Source organism: Bidens hawaiensis, unplaced genomic scaffold, assembly GCF_021521415.1.
Source record: "Bidens hawaiensis isolate Kalapana, Puna unplaced genomic scaffold, B.hawaiensis_p1.1 tig00041170_1, whole genome shotgun sequence".
In the NCBI taxonomy this organism is placed as follows: domain Eukaryota; kingdom Viridiplantae; phylum Streptophyta; class Magnoliopsida; order Asterales; family Asteraceae; genus Bidens; species Bidens hawaiensis.
The window spans coordinates 92060-119718 of record NW_027497284.1 but is presented as its reverse complement, the minus strand read 5'-3'; the positions used below and the strand labels follow the sequence as shown (position 1 = coordinate 119718).

At 37.1% G+C, this 27659-nt stretch overlaps 1 protein-coding gene and 2 pseudogenes across 1 annotated transcript; 2 read left to right on the top strand and 1 right to left on the bottom strand.

The window, feature by feature from the left end:
- Positions 1-7083: 7083 nt before the first annotated feature.
- LOC143592734 (subtilisin-like protease SBT1.7) lies at positions 7084-9579 on the top strand. The gene is made up of 2 exons (XM_077072580.1): positions 7084-7580; positions 7685-9579. Exons 1-2 carry the CDS (start codon positions 7097-7099, stop codon positions 9478-9480), a joined length of 2280 nt encoding a protein of 759 aa, XP_076928695.1. The 5' UTR covers positions 7084-7096; the 3' UTR covers positions 9481-9579.
- A 7733-nt stretch (positions 9580-17312) lies between these two features.
- On the top strand, positions 17313-19609 carry LOC143592730 (subtilisin-like protease SBT1.7 pseudogene; annotated as a pseudogene).
- Positions 19610-19832: 223 nt separating this feature from the next.
- On the bottom strand, positions 19833-27112 carry LOC143592729 (subtilisin-like protease SBT1.7 pseudogene; annotated as a pseudogene).
- Positions 27113-27659: the final 547 nt, after the last annotated feature.

Here is a 27659-nt window from a genome sequence, read left to right as displayed (position 1 = left end):
TAGTGTAGGGAATGTTATTTATGTATGCATCTATATGGATGATATTATCTACACTAGTTCTTGTTTGTTGTTGGCAAATGAATTCAAGCAAGGCATGATGACTACCTTTGAGATGACAGATTTGGGGTTGCTTAATTACTTCCTGGGCTTAGAAGTGAAGCAAACTAGCCAAGGGGTATTTGTGTCTCAAGAAAAATATGCTACAGAATTGTTGAAGAAATATGGGCTAGCGTCGGCTAATGAAGAAAGCACTCCTATGAATGCTCAAGAAAGGTTGCAACTTGAAGACGGTGCTGATAAGGTGAATGCTACCATGTATAGAAGCATGGTTGGTGGTCTAATGTATTTGACTCACACTGGCCTGACATAACATTCTCTGTAAATTATGTTTCAAGATTCATGCAATCTCCATCCAAGTTACATTTGGGAGCAGTTAGAAGAATCATGAGATACTTGACTGGTACAAGGAAATTTGGAATATGGTATGGAAGAGCAGAAGATGAAGAGAAGATTAAGCTGGTTGGATACTCGAATAGTGATTGGGCAGGATGTGTTGATGATAGAAAAAGTGTTTCAGCTCAGGTGTTTTCAGTTGGTAATGGATTTGTGACTTGGAATACAAATAAACAGCCACGGTTGCATTGTCGAGTACTGAGGCTGAGTATGTAGCGGCCACAAGTGCTACATGTCCTGCTATATGGATTAGAAAAGTTCTGCAAGATCTGGGATGGGAACAAAATGAAGCTACTACTGTGTTTTGTGACAACAAGTCCACTATTTGTTTGTCTAAGAATCCAGTTCTACATAGTAGATCAAAACATATCGAGTTGAAATATCAATTCATTCGTGATATGGTGGAACAAGAAGTGGTGAAGTTGGAGTATTGTATAATCAATTGGTTGATATCCTAACCAAGGCTTTTCCACAAGAAAAGTTTGTGTTCTTCAGGTATCAACTAGGAGTTATGGAATGTGAATTATGGGGGAGTGTTGAAAATAATTCACATGAGTAATTGGCACGTGGTTTTCTCTTTTAAGTGAATATTATTTAAGTATTTAATAAATCAAGAGCTGGGCAGTTGAAGACCTGGTTTTTTTGCTTAAGATTAGTTCAATTTTGTTTCCTACTTTCATGTTTATTTACGTTATGTGTATGGCTATTTAAGCCTTTGATATTTTCTATTTTATGTACGCTGCAATCTGATTTCAATTGAAAGAGAGAAAACCCTAATTTGATTCAATACTTTATTCTTTATTGCTCTTGATATCCAACAGTATAAGCCAAATTCAAAAATATGAACAAAAATCAACACCATAAAAATTCAGTAGTTAACTTAATAATATAATAACAAACATTATAATTAGAGAACTATAGGTCCATAACTATCATACACTTAAGTTAGCTTCACAAATCTTGAATAATGCTATTTTTAATAATAAAATTTAAACAAAACTCGTATCATGTTGATTATTGAATGACCAATTGTTCAAAATACATCTATTCTTCTCATTCAATGCGAATCACTATTACTACTTCTGAAACTCAAAGACAAACAGCATTCACAATTTCACATCCTTAATTAAATACCCTCATCACCTGTTCTTAATCACTACAGGATGCATCTCTGTCCAATTTTGGTGTTTTATAAAGGTGGTTTCTTCTAGTTAACATCATGTGCTTCATGGATATGATCTTATTGAAGGCGTACATACATCTTCTTATATTCGGGTTTAAAGGCAAGGCCAGCTCTGAGGATTTAAATATCTCGGCCGAGCCGCAATAAAAAGGCCTGTAGGCCCTAAACAGAAACGAAGTACATAAGCTATTTTTTTTAATAATGATTAAGGTTATGAATAAAAAATGTTTTGGGCTCAACATATAAGATGATTAAGATCAATGCCAAATTTGTAAAAAGAAAAAAAAATGGCTGTTGAAAATTACCGACCACCAGTTGTCGGCCCAGTCTTGTATTATGAATTCTTGAACCATTGTAAATTATCTCATTTTCAACCTTGCTAACATATATCAGTATGATTTGAGCTGTTTTTATAATGTATATTTTTATACAAACATTTTATGTGAAAAAAATGTTATTTAAGTGATATATTTGTTGAAGGATGATACCTTTTTTCAATAAAATAGTAATGTATATATACATACATAAATAATTAATAACATATAAGCAATTGTATAATAACTTATAACTGAAACAGCATAAACAACGAAAAACTAAATGTATTTATGATTTTTAAACTTTAATCTATACGAAATTCTTTTGAAATAAAAAATTAAAAAGTACAAAACTGAGCATTGTAAGTCGTGAAAAGTATTTAATTAAAAAAGAATTAAATATAAGATAAAATATTAGTTGTTAGAGTCTAAAATCCGTTAGCAACTTCCTACTTCTCCTTCTCTCTTTTCATCTTTTTCTGCAATTCATTTTCCACCATCTAGAAAACACATTCTAATAAGCTATTTTCCCTCTTGGCTTCACTTTTTTTTTGTAAGTTCATGACCGGACAGAGTAGTTGCTGGTTTAACAGGGGAACAAAAGATCCTTGACAAGTACAATATAAAATCCGGCGACCGGAATTTAGTGCCCCCGGAAATAAGGTTTCTCGGACGGAAGTCCAGCTCGCCCTAGCCCCAAGCCGGCCATGTTTAAAGGATAGGTCCGGGTCCGGACGTCATGAAGGGTTTTGGATTGTGAATTTTGTTGTTGGTGTTTGGAACATCTTTGCTTTCGGATGCTTCTCCTTACTTCTTGGTAACATTACACCCATCTCCAAAGTTTATTATAATAAACTAGTGAAAATTCTCTGTTTATATTACAAAATATAAAAACGTTTATTTACAATGGTACTTGAAAATGAAACCGTAACATGCCCAACAGAATTTTAAACATGTTTTACGCGTCAACAGTAGCTTATAGTAGCTTTTATTATAAAATGGGTGTTCCGCTTGTCATTTCATGGCCACTAAAAGGTAATAGTAGCCTTCATTAATAATAACTAGCTGAGTGTCACGCGATAGTTGCGTTGTATGCGTGCAAACATGATATTGAATGCGTAACTGGTGTTAGCATGCGTCTAACTTCGGACGTGTAACCGGTGTCGGTAAACGCGCCACACAACGATTGTACGTGGGCAATTCGGTGTCGGTACGCGCATAACTGATTTCAACTAGACCTGGACCAAATAACCTTTTTCGTATCACGTGTGTTAGGCATTAAATCTTCGGTATCCTAAGCAGGCGATATATTCAGGATAACTTCAGGATACAGTATCTTCCCAAGCAACAGGTATCCTTAATATATTGTTTAACTAACTGTTCAATCACTTTTATTTGATGTTTACCAGGTCATATAACGTTCACATGATCTCCTGAAGACTCGGACCACTCAGCAACTAATTCAAAAACGTGCTAAATAGAATACATCAGATATTTTTTGATTTAGTCCTTCATTTCCTATTTTTTAAGACTTATTGTTAGCTTTTATTTTGTATAAATAGAGCTATACCATGGATCATTCCACACACAAATTTCACTCTAGCTATAGCATTACTCTATAACACGATCCAAAGAGAAAAGCTCCAACACTTGTAACCCTTTTCGATTATTAATAAACTAGTGGTGATAGTTTTCACCGCCCGGGGTTTTTTTCTTGTTATCCTCAGGATAACGGGTTTTTTTCTCGCAACAAATCCTTGTGTTATAGCATTTTTACGTTCATTTTCGATCAAGTACCATACCTCACGTACTAATATGGTTACGAAATTGCACTTGTTGATTTTTACCCAAAACAATTTGGTGCACATCGTGGGGCAACCGATGCTTCAATCTTTCAAAACCGTTTATTTCGTTATCCATCACCTTTATCCCCTCATCATGTCTTCATAACCAAAAACAGTTCCATCTTTGCTGTGGTGGTCAGCACTGCTTCAAATGTTAACCCTGGTCCTCCGCCAATTCCGAATAAGAACACTCAATCCAGAGGAAAACTTCCAACATACTCGGGAACCTCTACATGGGTAGATTCGGTTATTTCTAACAGTGATATACTTTAGAGCTGCAGAAAGAACAAGAAGAGAAACATGTTAGTATGATACATTTCAACATACTGTTTCAGGATAACGTATCCTACTTTTTGTAACCCAAACATAACGAAGGCTTGCGGGATCCAGAAGAGAATCCCTCTTTATAAAGAAAAACTGTTTTTTCCACTGATCATTGTTCTGAGTATTCCTCAGAACAAGAGGGGTTCGGTCAGATTTGGTCTTGAGAAGGTAACGAGAGGAACCATGGCTGCGGAGGTCGTAAACAAAGGCCAACTCTGAAAGGGTGAAGTCAAGAGCATGGTCGGAGATCAGTTTCTCGAGTACATACAAGGTTCTCCAAACCATGGGCATTGTTTGGATAAAGCTAAGGCCGGTCTTCCTAAAAAAATCGATGGTAAAAAGCTGGAAAAGGGTAGGTGAAGCCAATTTTAAACGGCAAATAAGGAAAGCAGATCCAAGATTTCGAAACCATGTCAGATGTAATTGAATGATCAAAGGGTCTAAAGATGGTTCCTGGAGGAAAACATACTTTGGCTTTAAGATTTTCAATATCCGTGTTATTGTAGGTACACACCTCATTAACAAGATTTTTAAGAAGGTCTTGCGAGGCAAAATCCTCGATGCCAGAGGGTTGGAGTTTGATACTCATAACGTTTGAAGATGAAGAATAAAGAGAGAGAGAGAGAGAGAGAGAGAGAGAGAGAGTAGATTACCTGGATAAGTGATCGGATAAGGTTTGAATTATTTATCCGGGATAAATATAAGGATAACCAAGGGTTCTGACAGGTTTTATGGATGATCGACACGTGCGGATAATCTACTTAATCTTCGAAATTCAAAAATCAACAGCTGTAAACCACTTTTACAGCCATCAATTTTGGGGACAATTGTTAGGCATCAAATCTTCGGTATCCTCAACAGGCAATATATTCAGGATAACTTCGGGATATAGTATCTTCACAAGCAACAGGTTTTCTTAATATATTGTTTAACTAACGGTTCAATCATTTTATTTGATGTTTACAAGGCATATAACGTTCACATGATCTCCTGAAGACTCGGACCACTCGGCAACTACTTAAAAAACGTGCTAAATGGAAGACAACGGACATTTTTTGATTTAATCTTTCATTTCCTGTTTTTTAGGACTTATTGTTAGCTTTTATTTTGTATAAATAGAGCTAACCTTGGATCATTCCACATACACAACTTTCACTCTAGCTATAGCATTACTCTGTAACACGATCCAAAGAGAAAAGCTCTAACACTTGTAACCTTTTTCGATTATTAATAAACTGGTGGTGATAGTTTTCACTGCCCAGAGTTTTTTTTCTTATTATCCTCAGAATAACAGGTTTTTTCCTCGCAACAAATCCTTGTGTTATAGCATTTTACATTCATTTTCGATCAAGCACCATACCTCACTTACTAATTTAGTTATGAAATTGCACTTGTTGAGTTTTACCCAAAACAACATGTTTGACCGTAACCATTTATGACCCATGACCCGAACCGACCCGTTTGCCGGTCTTAACTGGTAATCACTAACATGTTAAGTTTTAAAATTTACGAAGTATAACAATATTATACTCAAATTAAAGAGAATAAAATGTTCGTTTTTATGATGTAATTTTTTTTTTGAAAAAATATTAACGTGTTAAAAAATTATAGCTATTTAAAAGTCGTAGGGGTAATTAATTTAGAACATAAAGTAAATGTGTGACTATTATATAAATTGATAAAATATAATTAAAATTAAAAGAACTATATTTGTAAATATTTTTAATCAAATATTGCTAATCGTAGAAGAGGTGACAAAATACTATATTAATACTAAAATCTCATAAACTTATGTATTGTGTATCATACTTTTGCATGGTCTTATGCACCTCTTAAAAATTTAAGAGATCCTTTAACTCATTCTTATATATATATATATATATATATATATATATATATATATATATATATACGGTTAGTATCATTTCAAAAATCTAAAAAAGTTTAGAACTTTTTGAAACTCATAACAATCAAACATTTTTTTAAAATTTTTTTCATATATTAATATTGTTTGGGACTAATTTTATCATATTTTATTTAAAAATTTTTATTACATATAAAAATCACAAGTTTATATATGTATAAAATTAAGTAATAACAAATTTACATATATGTAAATAAAAATTTAGATATGTATAAAAACTAATTTTCATAATTATACGTAATCGTAAATTCAGATATAAAAAGGGATAAAACTACACTCAAATAATATTAACATACAAATTTTTTATAAAAAATGTCAGTTATTAAGAGTTATTTCAAATTCTTAAATAATTTAAGAGTTATTTAATAATACTATTATGATAATAATAATAACAACAACAACAATAACAGCAGCAGCAATAACAATAATAATAATAATAATAATAATAATAATAACCGAACCATGAACGTACATCCTAATTCCCATTTTTATCATCATGGTGTTTTAGCAACCAGATATCCTAAATATGTAAAGTATAACTCATTTTAATTGCAGACTTCATGCATTAAATAGGAACTAGATACCCAAAATATTACGGGAATACACAATGCTTATCCACGTATGATTTATACTCATTTTAATTATAAACGTACGTTCTATTGATCATACGTGACAAACAGGCAATACACGTGAGGTGTTTTGCTGAGGGATAGTGCATAAATAAAAGGTGATACGTGACTCGTCGCTAACACTCGACAACAGTAGAATACCTTATTTATATGGATATAGAGGCACATTACACACTAAATATCCTTAAGACATCCTTTCATAAGGATAGATCCCCTCTTTTGGCCAAAAAATAATATCAAATACGTACTGTTTGTTTTTATTGATGATGGCATCTTGTTTGGAAAGGAGGAAAAAAAAACTTTAATGGTGATACCACACACATACTAGATAAGATTATTCTTTTCCAGTGGCAAATGATTATAAATAACAATAGCACATTCATGTTTCATCACACTTCAGATCAAACCCAAAAATCTTTATAACTATGAATCTTAGAAATGCTGTCCTGATTGCAGTACTATTGGCGGTATTTTGCTACCGCTACGTTGCTTCCGACTGGAAACACCTTGATCAAAAGACGTATATCGTTCACATGGACAAGTCTGTGATGCCGTCCCCATTTTCTAACCACTTGCAGTGGTATGAAACCACAATGAGATCGGTGTCCAAGTCCTCCAATATGCTGTATACCTACAACAAGGTTATGCATGGCTTCTCTGCCCGGCTCACCGTTGATGAAGCAAACCTACTTAAACAGCAACATGGGATTTTGTCTGTTCATGAAGAGCCTATATACCAGCTTCACACAACACGGTCGCCCGAGTTTCTTGGATTAGAAAGAAGTGATGTGATGCTTCCGGAGTTCAACTCCGGAAGCAATGTCATCGTTGGAGTGGTGGACACCGGTGTGTGGCCCGGAAAGAGTCTAGATGATACCGGGTTTGGTCCTATACCCATCAAGTGGAAAGGTAAGTTATTGATAATTTACAAAGAAAGAATATTATATATATTTAATTCTATATTTACATAGCACTACCTCTAACATCTCTTTAATTACATTGTGTTTAATAAGGCAAGTGTAAGGCCGGTAAAGGCTTCAAAAAATCATTTTGTAATCGAAAGTTAATCGGTGCAAGATATTTCTTGAAATCATATGAAGTGTGGAACAACGGGACAATTGACGAGAGTGTGGAATCGAGATCTCCCTTAGACGATGAAGGACATGGAACACATACTGCGACGACAGCAGCTGGTTCAGCAGTCGCTGGCGCTAGTCTCTTTGGTTATGCAAAAGGAACCGCACGTGGGATGGCTCCACATGCGAGATTGGCCGTTTATAAAGCATGCTGGCTCGGAGGATGCTTTGGCGGTGACGTCCTCGCTGCATTAGAGAAGGCAATTATTGATGGTGTCGATATATTATCACTCTCAATTGGCAAACCTGTAATGGATTATTTTGAGGATACCTATGCTTATGGTGCATTTAAGGCGGTATCCCATGGAATATTTGTTTCATTCTCTGCTGGGAATGATGGGCCTGGTGCGTTAACGGTAGAAAACGTCGCCCCATGGGTGGTGACGGTTGGAGCAGCAAGTCTGGACCGTGATTTTCCTGCGTATATTACTCTTGGAAATGGGAAGAAGTTATCTGGAGTATCATTTTACACTAGTGAGGAACCATTATCACGTTCCATGGTGCCACTAGTGTTTGCTGGTAGTGTGAGTAACAAAACAAATAGTAGTGTATGTTATCCAGGCTCATTCGCACCTGGAAGTGTTACAGGAAAAATTGTGATGTGTGAGATGGGATTGTTTTCAGATGTGCAAAAGGGTATGGTGGTAAAGGCAGCCGGTGGTGCAGGAATGATACTCGCGAACACTGCTTACCTGTTGAAAGAGCTGGAACTCGACCTCCAAGTTTTACCAACCGTGGTTGTAAATAACATCGCCCATGATGCTATCAAGAAGTACATAGCTTCAAATCATAATTCAAAGGCTAAATTTACATTTCAAGGAACCAAATTAGGCGTTCACCCATCTCCTATAGTAGCAAAATTCAGTTCCAGGGGTCCAAATCCATTAACACCACATTTACTTAAGCCGGATGTCATAGCACCAGGTGTGAGTATTCTTGCGGGTTGGACTGGTAAAGTGAGTCCTACGGGCCTCACAATTGATTCTCGCCGCACCGAATTTAATATCATTTCAGGGACATCGATGGCGTGTCCACACGTAAGTGGGTTAGCAGTTCTACTCAAAATAGCGCACCCGGACTGGAGTCCAGCGGCTATGCAATCTGCACTTATGACCACTGCATATAACACATACAAAAATGGCAAAGAGCTGTTGGACGTTGCAACCGGGAAGCCAGCAACCCCCTTTGATCTAGGTGCAGGACATGTTGACCCAGTCTCTGCCCTTGATCCCGGTCTTGTTTATAATGCCTCTAGCGACGACTACCTAAGCTTCCTTTGTGCTTTGAATTACAGTTCTAACTCTATCAAGGTGTTTGATGGAAGTTTTAAATGTGTGAAAGGAAAGAAATATAGAGAGGAAGATCTTAACTACCCGTCTTTTGCGGTTCCATTGCCCGCAGTGTCTGGACAGACCGTAGTTAAGTACACAAGGACTCTGACTAATGTAGGCACTCCGATGACGTACAAGGTTTCATCATCGTTAAAGACGGATTCTGTGAAGATCAAAGTTGAGCCAGAAGAGCTTACCTTCATCAAGAAAAATGAAAAGAAGATGTATAGTGTGACATTCATTGCTGGCTCCATGCCTCTTGGAACCACTAGCTTTGGTCATCTAACATGGTCTGGTGGAAAATATGTTGTTACTAGTCCAATTGCTTTTAGCTGGGATTGACTATCAAACTATTGAGTAAAAGAGACTCCGACCCATAAGCTAAGTAATAAATAATGCATTGTTTTCTTTTTCAATATTCGTTTGAAACTAGTGATATGATATTGGTAAAGATGTTATCATTGTGTCTCTTTCTTTGTCCTTGTCTCTAAATTTAAGTGATTGTTTCGCTTTTCATCTTCCATCTCTATATATCTCTATCTTTAAATTTTAGAGCTTTTACAATAGTGATTCTTAGGTCTCATTTGGTTCGCCGAATTTCTTTTGATAAGAGATGGAATTGCATTTGGAATTGGAATTAATTCCAACATGAAATTGTATTGTGTTTGGTTTGAAAAGTTGTTAATGAAACTGGAATATAATAAGTTAAATTTGCTAGATTATCCCACAAATCCCTCACATCTCCTCCTGGGTTTTCTTGTACGCACATGTCATCATCGTTTATTTCCAGAATTGTTCAGAAGCTCAATCGTATCCTTCGCCATGTATTTTTCATCATGGATGCTCCATCGGATCATTGTTTTAGGTCTCGGTTCACTGCTCGATACAATGATTGTGCTCACCTACAACTTGACCTATATTTCATCAGCGCTGCTGGATTCCTAGTTGGGGACGTGCGGGTGACTCTAGTAATTGATTAATGGAAAATCCTTTACCCTAGTGAAGGAAAGTTGAATTCCATTGATTAATGGAAAATTTTTCATATGCATTTCCTTTAATGACAATTAAACAGAATCATGAATGAAATGTTTTCCAATTCCAACATAAATTTTATTAAATTTCATCAATCAAACGGACCATAATCATAAGACTTATCTTTCCTCATCATTATAGCTTATAATGGTATAATAAGCATTTGAGTTTGTAACTCAAGTATTGAAGAATGAAAAAGAAAAAAGAAAATATATAGACAGCTAGAGATTAAAAAAAAGAAAGATATAGAATGTGAGAGTTTAACAAAATTTTGAGAGAACTTTCAATATGGGTAACATACTATAAAATAAATATTACATAATAAATAACAGTGTCATGATTTTGAATATTTGATTTGTTAATTGAACTAATATGTTTGTTTTTTTTAACAGCAATTGAACTAATATATATTATAGCTAAAGGTAAATAACAGTACGTATTGTTAAACAAAGAACTTTGTGAAATAAAGATTAATCATTATCCGGTGAAAATTCCATCAATTGCAATTGCTATTAGTAGAGCCTGGCAAATAATGGGATGTATGCAAACCTTCTAGGGAGACCATCTGCTCTAAAAACCATCTTATATATGCATATAAATTACCATTATATAGATGGGAAGAATACTAAACAGGAAGGCAAGAGAAGAAAACCATTATATGTCTGAACCATTCTCAGGGAGCGACGCCCATGACATATGACTTGAGACTGGCGCATGGCACAATGACATGTCCGCTATTTGCCAATTGTATATGGATCCAGACGCATGTACATTTTGCTTGAGTATTTACTTTATTTCTTGTGTTATAATGTTTTTAAGGATTTCATTGTCCCGTATAAACATTTTCTAACCCTTCAAGACAAACTACCGGTTTTTCTTATAAGAGTAAATAAATACTGTAATTTAAAGTGGTTGGACCGAATGTTAAGAGAATGGAAGGCTGTTTAGTATTGAGCTAATCTTGATGATAACAAAGAAAATTGGGCCAAACGAAAAGGCTATGGTAATGTTTATGGATACTAACTTGTGTAGAATTGGATCAAATGGGTAATTCTGAATTTAGCTTGGACCAATAACAAAACTTCAAAAAAAGGTAGGCACTTAATTGTTGGATATTTTATTTTTTTGGAACAACGACTTGATTGTGTTTAGACCACCACACTCCCTAAATTGGAGAGCCCACGGTGTCCAGCTCTGCCCAGACTATATTGCAGGTATGAATAACATACGTGATGGTTGATTGGTAGCACTATCAGATTGGTGTTTGTAGTGACCTTATTATGTTTGAAAATTACAACTTATAGAACGGGTTCACCCATTAGTTTTGATATAATTATCATGTTTGTATTTGTATTGGTTGTTTCATATTTTTCTCTAAATGTGTAGCCTTGTTTCACATTTTTTGTTCGCAAGTTGTTTCGTTCTGTTGGCATATATATAATGTGGCCATGGTTACTTAGAACAAATTCAATTCACGTAAGTCGTTCTTTGACTCTTGTTAATGTTAAAACGATTAATGAACTAGAGATCTTTGAGAGAGAGAGAGAACACATAATAAAGGGATTTGTTTATTCTGGTGTGATAATGTGGTCCCCTTTTTACCTTGTGGTCGTTGTATAGGGATTTCTTTGATTTTACTTATTTAGACACGGTCCTTTGTTTATTGAATTGTTGATCGAGGTGTTATCCTACACCTCATTAGGTCAAAATTTCTTTAAAACTCTGGTCTGAGTTCCATGACAAAAGCACCTTCTGCTTTATAAATTGACTAGATTTTATTCCTCGTATTACGGGGGTTGTTTTACATTATTCGTTTTTTATATTTATATATGTATATTTGGATTTTAATTTTATTTATTGTAAGAAAGTTAATAATTAATATACTTGAAATTTAATGATAAAATGGTTTCACAAATAAATGATATGTTATAATCCGGTTTAAAAGCTATCTGGGTTTGGTGATACCCATTACCGGTTTATTTTCTTTATTATAAAATTGTTTCTTAATTATAAATAATATCTTTTTTTTTAAATAAAATAGAATATTAATTTTTAGTATATCCCTATATTATAGGATTTTCGTATCAAATATTTGATGAGATTAATTTTTAATATAATGAGATGTTATAACCCGTTTAAGAGCTATCTGGGTTCGGTGAGACCTTTATCAGTGAATTCGGGTCAAATGCGTGAGAAATCTTCATTTACAAATAAAGCAATCTGATAGCTTGAGAGAACAGTTGTTTTACATTTTTTGTTTTTTAATATTTATTTTTTGGATTTTAATTTTCTTTATTGTAAGAAAGTTAATAATATATTAAGGGTTTGATGATAAAAGGGTTTCATAAATAAATGATATGCTATAACCCATTTAAAAGCCATTTGGAGTTTGTGAACCATGACCCGCTTATGTTTTTTATTATAAAATTGTTTATTAATTATAAATAATATCTTTTTCTTTTTAAATTGAATATTAAATTTTAGTATATCCCTATTTTATAGGATTTTCATATCAAATAACTGTTAAGGTTAATTTTTAATTTAATGAGATGTTATAACCCGTTTAAGAGCTATTTGGTTTTGGTAAGACCCATACCCATGAATTTGGGTTAAATCAATGAAAGGCCTCCATTTAAAAATGGAAAATTGGTTTTTATTGGTCCCAACTTTTTCATTTTTGTCGGCGCTGGTCTCAACTTTCATTTCGGTTGGCAACGGTCCCAACTTTAATATTCGTTTCTTCCACCAGTCCACGACTAACGGAGTACTAACTCCGTTATGTTTTTGCTGACGTGTCCATCTAAGTTGTCAAAAGGCTATGACATGGCAGCCTACGTGGCTATAACTCTGTTTATGTTCTTTATACTAAACCATAATCTCTCTAAATGTTCATTCACACTTTTGTATCCCTAATTCTCTCTCAAGCCCTAAACGAATAATTGAATCCATTACACTCTCAAGCCCTAATCACACTCTGTAAGCCCTAATTCTGTAAAGGTAGTTGGACAGAGAAGTTATGGCGCCGCCTAAGTGGAGGTAACCGGTGGGAGACGGAGTGAATCGAACAAGGACTTGTCGGTTGTACACAATGTTGTTGTCGTCTGAAATTGATGCGGGTATTGAGAACGTCAGTTTCGAACAATGGAGATACTAACAAAAAAAGTGTTGCTAGTTTTGTGGGTTTGTACTGACGAACGGAGTAGCCTTGACGATGGGAGAGTTAATCGAGTGCCTTAGCCGGCGTTGATGCCAATTCCGGCGAGAGTCGCCATTTTCATCATCTACAGCTACAAGAAGATAACAATTGACGGTGAATTGTGATTTGTGAGTTGGGACTAGACCGGTTTGTAGTGTAATGGAATCGATTATTCGATTAGGACTTAAGAGAGAACCGGGAATACCAATTAGGACTTGACGGCCCATTTGACAGCGAAGGTGGACTCGTCGGAGAAGTCGAAGGAATTGCCGATGCGGCGTTGGGCGGTGGTGGTGGGGGTGGCGGGAGTGGCGGTGGGACGGTGGTGTGGGGAGGTGGCTGCCACGTAACATTTTTTTGACAACTCAGACGGACATGTCAGCAAAAACATAACGGAGTTAGTACTCCGTTAGTCGCGGACTGGTGGAAGAAACGAATGTTAAAATTGGGACTGTTGCCAGCCAAAATGAAAGTTGTGACCAGCGCCGACAAAAATGAAAAAGTTGGGACCAATAAAAACCAATTTTCCTTTAAAAATTAAGCAATCTGGTGGCTTCCATAAAAGGGGGGAGCGACACGTAGGATTTTAGGGTCTTCGTTTACATTATTCGTTTTTAATATTTATATATGTATATTTGGATTTTAATTTTATTTATTGTAAGAAAGTTAATAATTAATATACTTGAGGTTTAATGATGAAATGGTTTCACAAATAAATGATATGTTATAATACTGTTTAAAAGCTATCTGAGTTTGGTGATACCCATTACCCGTTTATTTTCTTTATTATAAAATTGTTTCTTAATTATAAATAATATCTTTTTTTTTTTAAAATAAATAGGATATTAATTTTTAGTATATTCTAATTTTATAGGATATTCACATCAAATATTTGATGAGATTATTTTTTAATATAATCAGATGTTATAAACCGTTTAAGAGCTATCTAGGTTTGGTGAGACCTTTACTCGTGAATTCGTGTCAAATGCGTGAAAAACCTTCATTTACAAATAAAGCAATCTAATGGCTTGAAAGAATGGTTGTTTTACATTTTTCATTTTTTAATATTTATTTTTTGGATTTTAATTTTCTTTATTGTAAGAAAGTTAATAATATACTAAGGGTTTGATGATAAAAGGGTTTCATAAATAAATAATATGTTATAATCCGTTTAAAAGGTATCTGGATTTGGTGACCCATCGCCCGCTTATGTTTTTTACTATAAAATTGTTTATTAATTATAAATAATATCTTTTTCTTTTTAAGTTGGATATTAAATTTTATTATATCCCTAGTTTATAGGATTTTCATATCAAATAATTGGTAAGATTAATTTTTAATTTAATGAGATGTTATAACCCGTTTAAGAGCTATCTGGTTTTGGTAAGACCCATACCCATGAATTTGGGTTAAATCAATGAGAGGCCTCCATTTAAAAATTAAGAAATCCGGTGGTTCCATAAAAGGGGGAGCGACCACATTACGACACGTAGGATTTTAGGGTCTTCGTTTATATATATTATTATAGATTAGATGTTATATAAGTTCCATTATGTCAAATATATTATATATATGGACAACTTTGGTTTTATTAAGGGAAAGAACTCGGATTTTTTACTTGGGATCCTCAAAATGGCTGATCCCCTCTTCTCACTGCCGATGAAGGTGTCATCCCCCTAAATTAATTTCATCTATATTTATATAATCAATTTCATCCTTAAACTTTGATTTCAGCATTAACTAGGGGTCCTGTCACTTGGTCCACTCACTTTAAATCAATGAATAACATTATCATTTCACAGTTACAGTCCTCATCCAGTCTTAATATCTTATGGTCACCACCAGTGTCAAAAACACCCAAAAAAAATTTAAAAACATGAAGCCAATGAATGTTTACCTCATTTCTTGCTACAATAATGTGTTGACAGCCACCACAAGACATATTGTTCTCATGGACAAAGCCCTTGATCATTGGTGTTATCCAACCACCTAGAATGTTATGAAACGCCTACGAGATCAATATCCTTGCCCATCTGAGGCTCGTCTACTTCAAACCCAACAGGAGGTGTGGGGCTTAGACTAAACCTTTTCACCAACATTTCAGCATTTATTTGGAATACAAACCGTTTAAATAGAGCAAAGGAAGTGAAAGTAAACCAACTAATTTACATAAATCTTATCTTATCTTACAATACTAATAAAAGAAAATGTTAAAGCTTAGGTGTTAAGCCTACATTTCATCTAATTCCTAATCTCTCATCTCATTCATTCTAGCTAATCATGGGCCATGGGTCAAAACCATTTTGTCAAATGGGTTATAACATAGTGTGAATCATATTCATTATTGTTAAGTGTCATTTCCATACTTAAGGTTTGACCAACTACACAACTTTAGTCTCTTTTTTTAAATTTCTTACGAATTAACACCTGGTGTTTCCAAAATCATGTTATTTTAGTACCTTTCGTTAACCCTGTTTGTTTTTTCCATTAAGTATACATTAATAATTCACAAGTATTTTGAGAATCAAAACTGAAATAACAGACCTTATTTATCTTTATCATTTGACAAAACCCGTGTAATACACGGGTTCAAAAGCTAGTAAACATATATATTCCTTAATTAGATACTTGCAACTTGTTAGGCGGGGCTAGCCCAGACCTCACACAGAGCTCGCCCGGCACCTAGAGCACGATTGTTTATTAACATTAATAGGTGAACTGGGCTGAAAATGACTTATAAAAACCAATAATGGCTCAAAAATTCTGAATAAGATTATTAAACACAAAATGATAAAATAATATGTTATTTGATCTAAGCCTATTAATTGATTTGGAAATATAACCTAATAGTGTGTTTTCTTGGCCCATAAGGGCGCCAGTTTTTAGGTATCATCTTGGGCACCAGAAATCTAAGAGACAACCCTGTTGTTATGCTTGACCCATTCCTCTAGTCTAGATTATTCGCAACATTACATTCAAGTCATTAGTTATCCATCATTTTCTGACTTGATTAATGTACATGATAGGGTTATTAGGTTACATCCTAAACCTGCCATTTCAGATTTTTAATGAAGATATCGAATAGATTTCAAAACTAAAACTTCACTCTTAGTAATATGATAATGATTGTGGAAGTACACATGAATGGTTCTAATCTACTTATGTCCCATGCGAGAGGCCCAATAATGATGGTTTTCTTCCAGGTCCGAACTCAACGAGAGCACCCACAACAGCAAACCTTTTACAAACCGTCCGCTACTTTAGATTCCCAACTTTTTTCAAAAAAAAACCTAATGTCCTTCCACAACAATAGACCTCCACAAACCCTATTAAAAAAATATTAAAACTGTACATATAAAATGTATATGTGAGAGGGATTGACCCATCAGTCCACACTCCTTGCCCGCTCAATAGTCCGCAGCCACATACCTCCGTTCACAGACTTTCCTCCACAGTGGTGGAGTCCATCCCACCCCTCGTCCTCCTCCAAGCCACCTCAGCCGGACCTCGGGTTCGGATGCCATTTGTGGCTGCTCTGACTTATATTTTATTTTTTAACCACCCATTATGTGTTAGGGTATTGGATTGTATATAATGCATAAAATTCAAGAACTTAGACAGAAGATTCGTATTAATTTTTCAATGCATCTAGCAATTATTTGAAATATAAACGCTTAGCGAAACTAAAAGCAAACTAATTATACCTACTTTTCAAAAATAAACAGCTCCGTTGGCAATAGCTAGCCTTGACCAATGACTTTATTCAATAATTCTAGATACTCCTGACCCGTTAAGCTTGGCTCATTCCTCTGCTTAGAATTTTAAAACTTACACTTCAGTCTTTATTATATTTGTTCTTAATAACCACACAAAGAATAAATCTTTTTCTCTTATAAATAGCAACAGCAATCTCACTGAAATATAAAAATCTAATTAAGAAGAAACGATGAAGCCAATTAGGATTATTGTCCTGATTGTCCTGATGGCAATTATGGCACTAATTTGCTACCGTCAGGCGGCTGCAGACCCAAAACACCATCTGAAGACATATATCGTTCACATGGACAAGTCCGTGATGCCATCGCCTTTTTCCAACCACCTGCACTGGTATGAAGAGACACTGAGATCATCGGTGTCCAAGCCCACAGATATGTTGTATGCCTACGACAAGGTTATGCACGGTTTCTCCACAAGGCTCACCGTTGATGAAGCCGAGTTGCTTAAACAGCAACACGGGATTGTGTCTGTTCGAGAAGAGCCGGTATATCAGCTTCATACAACACGATCACCTAGTTTCTTGGACTAGATAGAATCGACGTTGATGTGATATCGCTTCCGGAGTCCAACTGCAGAAGTGATGTCATTGTTGGAGTGGTGGACACCGGTATATGGCCCGCCAGTAAGAGTCTAGATGATACCGGGTTTGGACCGGTTCCTAGCAGGTGGAAGGGTAAGTGTGAATCCGGTCCAGGCTTCAACAAATCTAGTTGTAATATGAAATTAATCGGTGCGAGGTATTTCTCGAATGCATATGAAGCCGCGCTCAATGGAACATTTGATAAGAATTTGGAATCTAGGTCTCCGGTGGACGATGAAGGACATGGAACACATTGTGCGACAACAGCAGTTGGTTCAGCAGTCACCGGGGCCAATCTCTTTGGTTATGCAAACAGAACCGCACGTGGGGTGGCTCCTCATGCTAGGTTGGCTGTTTACAAAGTATGCTGGCTCAGAGGACCACGATGTACTGGCAGTGACATAATAGCGGCATTTGAAACAGCAATTACCGATGGTGTTGATATATTATCAGTGTCCCTTGGAAGCTCGGTTTTGGACTTTTTTTCTGATTTCGTTTCTATTGGATCATTTAAGGCGGTATCCCATGGCATATTCGTATCAACATCTGCAGGTAATGACGGGTTCACTCCTGGTACCTTAAAGAATGTCGCCCCATGGGTAATTACAGTTGGAGCATCAACTCTGGACCGCGATTTTCCTGCCTATGTTACCCTTGGCAATGGAAAGAAAATATCCGGAGCATCATTATATACTAGTGAGGAACCACTATCAGCTGGTTCCATGGTGCCACTGGTCTTTGCTAGTAGTATCAGTAACAAAACAAATGGTAGTCTATGTTTTCCGGGTTCCTTTCCACCAGGAAGTGCTACTGGAAAAATTGTAATATGTGAAATGGGGTTGCGTCCACACGGTCTAGAGGGTACGACAGTAAGGGCAGCCGGGGGTGTAGGAGTGATTCTAGCTAATACGATTTGCCTCTACAAAGAGCTTGGTATCCGGTTCGAGGTCATACCAACGGTGGTCATAGATAATAGAGCTTACGATGCGGTCAAGAGTTATATGGCCACATATCATAATTCAAAAGCTAATTTTACATTTCTGGGTATCAAATTAGGCGTCCAACCAGCCCCCATTGTCGCAAATTTCAGTTCCAGGGGACCAAATCCGGACACACCTTATTTACTCAAACCGGATGTCATAGCACCAGGAGTGGATATTCTTGCTGGTTGGACCGGTAGACGGAGTCCCACAGGCTCACGCATCGAGTTTAATTTCAACTCGGGAACATCGATGGCCTGTCCACATGTAAGTGGTTTAGCAGTGCTACTCAAAATAGCGCACCCGGAGTGGAGTCCGGCAGCTATGCAATCTGCACTTATGACCACTACATATAACACATACAAAAATGGTAAAGAGCTACTGGATGTTGTAACTGGAGAGCCAGCAACTCCCTTTGATCTAGGTTCAGGACACGTTGACGCTGTTTCCATGCTTGATCCGGGTCTTGTGTATGACACCTCTACTAACGACTACCTAAGCTTCCTTTGTGCTTTGAATTATAGTTCTACTGATATTAGAAATATATATGATAAAAATTTTGAATGTGTGAAAGGAAAGAAATACAGGGCAGAAGATCTCAACTACCCATCTTTTGGGGTTTCTTTTCCGGCAAATTCAGGACAAACCGCGGTTAAGTACACGAGAACCGTGACCAATGTAGGCACTCTGACAACGTATAGGGTTTCAACGTCGTCCAAATCGCATGCTGTGAAGATCAAAGTTGAGCCAGAAGTGCTAACTTTCACCAAGAAAAATGAAAAGAAGGTGTATACCGTGACATTCATTGCTGGCTCCATGCCTCCAGGAACTACCAGCTTTGGTCGTCTAGCATGGTCTGGTGGAAAATACGTCGTCACTAGTCCAATTGCTTTTAGCTGGGACTGATGACCATGTAAAGAATATGCTACTTAATGCTGCTCAAATGATGTGATATTAATAAATAAAATGATAAGTTTCAAAAATAACTTGTTATATAAGGTAACGAACTTAAAAATACTAAATTAAAAATAAAATGATAAGTTTCAGTAATAACATTCGGTTAATGGTTGAATCTCACACCATGAGGTGCCTCATAAATCTGTAAGCTAAGACATCTTTATATTGGTAACTAATTATATGCCTGCATCAGCTGATTTTTCCAACTGCATCAACCGTTATACTTTATAAAACTTATTTGATTTACTCTTCTTGATTTGCCAAGGAAGAAAAAGTTACAGATTTAAATTGCTTGATCTAAGCAATATTATTACAGCAATAGTTCCAAGCTAAAAGCTATCGGACTACTTACAACATATTTTCCACCAGACCATACCAGGCGACCGTAAGCGGTAGTCCCAGATTCCATGGAACTAGCAGCTGTAAATGTCACAGTGTACACCTTTTTCTCATTTTTTTCAATAAACATCAGCTCTTCTGGCTCAACTTTGATCTTCACAACCCTTGTGTTTGACCATATCCAAACCTTGTAAGTTTCAGGTGGGCCCACATTTGTCAAAGTCCTTGTGTACTTAACAGTATTAACTACTGCATTGCTTCCGACACTTTCCGCATAAACCGTCATCAAAGGAACTGAAAACGAAGGGTAGTTAAGATCTTCCACCCTGTATTTTCTGTTGTTGATAATTCACAAAAGGGATAAACAAGTTAGTTAATGGGCTGATGGAGTGCATGGGCCAGATCCAGTGAAGTTATTTGAAATTCAATAAATCATAACGTTGTCAATAAGTTTGTTATTGACCTAGTTATGCGTATTGTTTGTTTCTTTCCTGATTTCCAGTTTGTTAATGTTAGGGTTTTGGCTATATAAGCCATCTTTGTTTTCCAGTTTATGGACTCTTTCAATTAAGCAATAAACGATTGAAAGCTTTCTTTATATTACTTGTTCTTATTCTATTCTTTTGGTCTCACAAATTAGCTCTTGATCACCAACATTGTGGTATCAGAGCATTGGTTGTACATCAATTCCTGGGTAGGGTTTGGTTTATCAATTGTATCATGAGTGAGGTGTCTGGTAGTCCATCCCAATCCTTTGTTCCAGTCTTTAAGGGGGAGGGTTATGAACATTGGAGCATTCGTATGAAGACTATCCTCATGTCCAAAGATCTGTGGGATATGATTGAAGTGGGTATCACCGAAACAAACAGGAATTCACCGACCTATAAAGAAGCTAAGAAGAAGGATGCCAAAGCTTTGGTTTTTATTCAGCAAGGGGTGCACGATCAGCTGTTCTCTCGCATTGCTTCATCAACAAGTGCTAAAGAGTCATGGGAAACCCTAAAAATGGAGTTTCAAGGAGATTCTCAAGTTCAAGCTGTTAAACTCCAAGGCTTGAGGAGAGATTTTGAGAATCTGCAAATGAAAGATGGAGAGATGGTAGGAGAATACTTCTCTCGTGTCATGGCAATAGTAAGGCAGCAACGTGCCTTTGGTGAAGAAATTACAGATCAGAAGATAGTAGAGAAGGTTTTAAGGAGTCTCACATCCAAGTTTGATTATGTGGTGCCCTCAATTGAGGTTGCTTATGATCTTGCTAAACTAACTCCTGTAAAACTAATGGGATCTCTTCAGTCCCAGGAAGAGAGAATGATTGGGCGATCAGTTGAGGTGAATACTGAGGTCAAGACCGATGAGCAAGCATTACAGGCTATGCAGAATACTAGAAGAAATCCCGATGCGGGAAGTTATAGTGGTTCCAGGGGGAGAGGCCGTGGAACAATTAGAGGACGTGGGAGAGCAAGAAATCCTAATTTTAATCGAGGTCCTCAATGCTACCATTGCAATAAGTTTGGTCATGTCAAGCGTGACTGCTGGTACAATGATGAGCCTCATGCAAATGTGGCTGAACAAGATGAAAGACAAAATGGTAATGAAGACAATATGTTGTTCCTTGGATGCATAGAGGAGCCACAACAGGATGAGGTATTTATGTTAATGGCTAACACTGATTCACATGTTAACAACGCTTTATGGTTCATAGACTCGGGATGTAGTAATCACATGACAGGAGTTAAAGGGGGATTCACTAAACTTGATGAAACATTCAAGCTTAGTATAAATTTGGGAGATAAGAAACAGGTGGCTGTTGAAGGTAAGGGTGATATAAAGATCAACATAACTGATGGTGGTTTTAAAATCCTTAGTGATGTTTATTATGCACCTAAGTTGGAATATAATCTTTTGAGTGTTGGTCAGTTGATGAGAAGGGGCTTTGCCTTACACTTTGATGATGGTGCTTGTTCTATAGTCCACAAAGAATCACAGACTGAGATGATTAGAGTGATGCTTGCACCAAACAATATGTTCTTACTTGATGCTACAAAGACCAAGCCTTACACTAAAGTCATAGCAGAAGACAACATGTCAATTCTGTGGCATAATCGTTATGGGCACATTCACTACAGAGGGCTGCAAATGTTGCATGACAAAGGTATGGTTCATGGTTTACCATCTATTAAAGTTTTTGAATTCTGTGAAGGTTGTGTGTTGGGAAAACAAAGTAAAGAATCCTTTTATATTAATACTTGGAGGGCTTCACACAAATTAGAACTTGTTCATTCTGATGTGTGTGGACCCATGCAAATTCCAAGTTTGGGTGGAAGTAGGTACTTTATCTTGTTTGTTGATGACTATTCAAGGATGTGTTGGATTTACTTCATTGAAAACAAATCTGAAGCATTTACAAAGTTTAAAGTTTTTAAAGCTTTTGTTGAAAAGCAAAGTGGGCATAGTATCAAAGTATTAAGAACTGATAGGGGTGGGGAATACACATCAAATGCGTTTAACTCTTATTGTGAGCAGAATGGTATAAAAAGAGAGTTAACAGCCCCTTACACACCAGAACAAAATAGTGTGTCAGAAAGGCGTAATAGAACTGTTCTGGACCTTACCAGAAGCATGTTAAAGGCTAAGCACCTGCCTAATTATTTTTGGGCAGAGGCTGCAGCCACGGCAGTGCGTGTCCTTAACATGTCCCCTACTAAATCTCTTGTAAATCAAAATCCTTTTGAAGTACGGATGGGGAGAAAACCTGTGGTAACTAGCATGAGGGTCTTTGGTTGTATTGCTTATGGTCTAGTTCCATCTCAACTTAGAAGGAAGTTGGATCAAAGATCAGAAAAATGTATCTTTATTGGTTACTCAAATCAAACCAAAGGATATAGGCTTTATGATCCAGCTACAAGGAAGATTTAGACAAGGAGAGATGTTGAGTTTGTTGAAAATGAGAAATGGGACTGGAAGGCAAAACTATTGGGGAGTCCTATCAGTTGGTTGACGATGATTCTGAAGAACTAACACCAGGTGACGATTCATTTAATTTTATGTATTATACTAATCAATCTCCCGTTGGTTCTCAAGCTCAACACAAGCATGAAACTACTGAACAAAGTGGAAGAATGAATACCTCCACTTCATATGTCACCCCAACTGATGTAAATTCCCAGATTGCTCCTACTGATTCAAGCACATCCCCGTTGAAAGTAAGAAATCTAGAAGATGTTTTACACTCCTGTCAGTTTGCTCTTTCTACTACAGACCCACAAACTTATGATGAAGCTAGCAAAAGGGCTGAATGGAAAGAAGCAATGAAAGAAGAACTTGAAGCCATTAATCACAACAAAACTTGGCAGCTAGTGAAACCTCCTCACAACAAGAACATAGTAGGAGTTAAATGGTTGTACAAGACTAAGTTGAATCCAAAGGGTGAAGTAATTAAGTACAAAGCAAGGCTAGTAGCTAAGGGGTATTCACAGAAGGAAGGTATCGATTTTCAGGAGACATTTGCACCAGTTGCCAGGTTTGAAACAATTCGTATAGTGTTATCTATTGCTGCCTTATTAGGTTGGGCTGTGTATCAACTAGATGTAAAATCTGCGTTTTTGAATGGTGAACTTAAAGAGGAGGTTTTTGTTGAACAACCTGAAGGGTACAAGGCAAAGGGAAAGGAAGATTATGTGTATGTATTGTACAAAGCTCTTTATGGCCTTAAGCAGGCACCAAGAGCTTGGTATGCAAAGATTGATTCTTATTTTTGCATGAATGGTTATAGAAGAAGTGACAATGAACCTACACTTTACATAAAAAAAAACTAGTGCTGATGAAGTTATCTATGTTTGTATTTATGTAGATGACATTATCTATACTAGTTCATGTGACAGTTTGGCTAATGAGTTCAAGCAGGGTATGATGGCAAGCTTTGAGATGACTGACCTCGGGCTTCTAAGCTAATTCCTTGGCTTACAAGTCACTCAAACTATTGAAGGAATTTTTGTGTCTCAAGCTAAGTATACCGAAGAGCTGCTAAAGAAGTATGCTATGATGAATGAGAAAATTGAAAGCACTCCAATGAACACAAACGAAAAGTTAGAAGTGGAAGATGGAGCTCAAAAAGTTAATGCTACTAATTACCGAAGTATGGTGGGAGCCCTCATGTATCTCACACATTCTAGACCAGATATTGGTTTTGCTGTGAGCTATGTCTCAAGGTTTATGCAGGCACCCTCAAAACTGCATCTAGGTGCTGTCAAACGAATTATGAAGTATCTTGCAGGAACTAACAACCATGGGCTGTGTTTGAAAGAGCTGAGAAGAATAAACAAGTAGTAACCCTCACAGGGTACACTGATAGTGATTGGGCTGGATGTTTGGATGATAGGAAAAGTGTCTCAACACAAGTGTTCTTTCTTGGAAGTGCAGCTATTACTTGGAGTTCAAAGAAACAACATACAGTTGCTTTATCAAGTATAGAAGCAGAATATGTGGCTGCCACAAGTGCTACTTGTCAAGCAATTTGGATTAGAAGGGTGTTGGCTGATTTGGGCTGGAAACAAGACAAGGCAACAACCATTTTTTGTGACAGTAAATCAGCAATTTGTCTATCAAAGAATCCTGTGTTTCATAACAAGTCTAAGCATATTGAGTTAAGATTTCATTTCATCAGGGACATGGTTGATCAGGAGCAAGTGAAACTAGAGTATTGTGACACTCATGATCAATTGGCAGATGTGTTAACAAAGGCTCTTTCTCAAGAAAAATTTGTTCACCTCAGATTCAAGTTGGGTGTTATGGATTGTGAATTAAGGGGGAGTGTTGTTGATAATTCACAAAAGGGATAAACAAGTTAGTTAATGGGCTGATGGAGTGCATGGGCCAGATCCAGTGAAGTTATTTGAAATTCAATAAATCATAACGTTGTCAATAAGTTTGTTATTGACCTAGTTATGCGTATTGTTTGTTTCTTTCCTGATTTCCAGTTTGTTAATGTTAGGGTTTTGGTTATATAAGCCATCTTTGTTTCCCAGTTTATGGACTCTTTCCACTAAGCAATAAACGATTGAAAGCTTTCTTTATATTACTTGTTCTTATTCTATTCTTTTGGTCTCACAAATTAGCTCTTGATCACCAACATTTTCTTTCCCGTTGTACACGTGGCACTTCCACCCCCAAACATTTTAATAGTATTAGAACTATAATTCAATGCACAAAGGAAGTTTAGGTAATCGTCAGCCGAGGCATCATATACAAGACCCGGATCAGCGCTGAGACGGGGTCCACATGCCCTGCACCATGGTCAAATGGTGTTGATGGCATCCTGGTTGCAACATCCTTCAAGCCTTTACCGTGTTGGTATGTGCTATATGCGGTGGTCATAAGTGCTGATTTTATAGCTGCTGGGCTCCACTCTGGGTGAGCTACCTTGATTAGGGCGACTAGCCCGCTTACATGCGGGCAAGACATCGACGTTCCAGACACGATGTTAAATTCAGTACGCCGTGGGTCTTCGGTAAAGCCAGTTAGACTTACTCTGTCGGTCCAACCCGCTAAGATATTCACCTCTGGTGCTATGAAGTCAGGTTGAGTATTTCTGGTGTGATTGGATTCGGACCACGGGAACTAAATGCTGCAACTACTGGTGATGGCTAGATCCCTAATTTAGTTCCTCCGGGTGTAATCGTAGCCGTTGGATTAGGATTCAAGACTATGTATCTTTTGATTTCATCACCAGCTCTATATCCTACGGTGCTGCTTGGTATGAGATGGCTGTCAGCCACCATTTCTTCACCATATGCCTCAGTGTTTGCTACAATAATCCCTGCACCACCAGCCGCCTTCACCACCATCCCTTTTTCCACCCAAGAAATCACCCCGCGTTCACACAACACAATTTTCCCAGTAACGCGACCCCTTGGCAATGAACCGGGTACACATGTATTGCCATTTGTCATGTTAGTGAGATTACCAGCAAACACGAGTGGAATCATTGGACCTGGTAATGGTTTCCCAGTGTAAAGTGATACTCCAGATAATTTCTTTCCGTTCCCAAGGGTAACATAAGCCGGGAAATCATGGTCTAGAGTTCCAGCTCCCATTGTAGCTATCCATGGGGCCACATTTGATAGGCTTAGAGGCGAAGGCCCGTCGTTACCAGCTGAGCAGGATACGAATATTCCATGGGATACGGCCTTAAATGCCGCATAAGCTACAACGTCATTGGGATAATCGGAAATCGAACCACCTATCGAGAGTGATAATATATGAACACCATCTATGATCGCCTGCTCCATTGCAGCTAATGGGTCACTAGTCAGACATCCACTCATCCAACATGCTTTATAAACCGCCAGCCTCGCACGTGGGGCCATCCCACGGGCTTTCCCTTTTTCAAATCCGAAAAGACTTGCCCCGGTGACTACAAAACTTACTGCTGTAGTTGCAGTATGTGTTCCGTGCACATCATCATCTATAGGAGACTTAGACTCGAGATTTTCATCAATCGGCCCATAAGTCACATCGTACCCTTGCCAAAAATACCTTGCCCCGATTAATTTTTTGTTACAGCTCGTTATGTTAAACCCTGTACCGGTTTCACACTCGCCTTTCCACCAACGAGGAACGGGTCCAAAACCCGTATCATCTAAACTCTTACTTCCGGGCCACACACCAGTGTCCACCACTCCAATGATGACATCACCACCTGATATTCCTGACCCAGAATGCATCATGCCACTCCTTTCTAGCCCAAGAAACTCGGGTGACCGAGTTGTATGAAGCTGGTATGTCACCTCTTCTTGAACCGAAATAATCCCGAGTTGTTTCTCAATTAAACCCGGTTCCTCAGCTGTTAGCCTTGTGGAAAACCCGTGCATAACCTTGTCGTAAGCATACAACATACATGTGGACTTGGATATCGATCTCATAGACGTTTCATACCAGTCCAGGTGGTCGGGAAACACCGATGGTTTAATGGTTTTGTCCATGTGAACAATATATGTCTTCTGGCGGTGTGCCGTCACATAATGGTAGCAAAACGCCATGATTACCGCCATCAGAACCATTTTATTTGGCTTCATGTTCTCAAGTGTGTTGGGTGTTTTTAAAACTGGTGATGGAGAACGTAAGAGATTAAGATTGAATGAGTTTAATTATGATGTGACAATGGTACTCGCTGCTGTTAATATATATAGTACGGGACGTGCATAATATAAGTTGTTATTATCCTAATCATGTATTGCGCTAAAAAGTCACTGGAAATGAATCTAATGCTTCATTTGTGGCTAGCATTATCAAACTTTTGTTCATCTTTTATAGGGTTGTTTTCCTTTGAAGTTTTGTCTACTACCTTTATACTTTGTCTCGATTATTGGTAGTCTACCAATGATATATTGTTATACTATTACGGGTATAATAATGTTTCTGGAGTTTTGAAACCATCATTGGCTCACTAGCGTCATATATTTGTATGCCATGTCTTTCACTCTTTTGACACAAGTCTATTCTAGAGTCAAGGGTCTCTCTGAAATCAATCTTTCTGTTTTTTGAAATAGAGGTATGCTGATTGTGTGCATCTCATCCTTCTCATACTCTATTAATACGCTAATAGCTTTGCTATTGGTGATTTTTACCGGAGGATATAAGTTGTTGTAACTCAATTTATGGG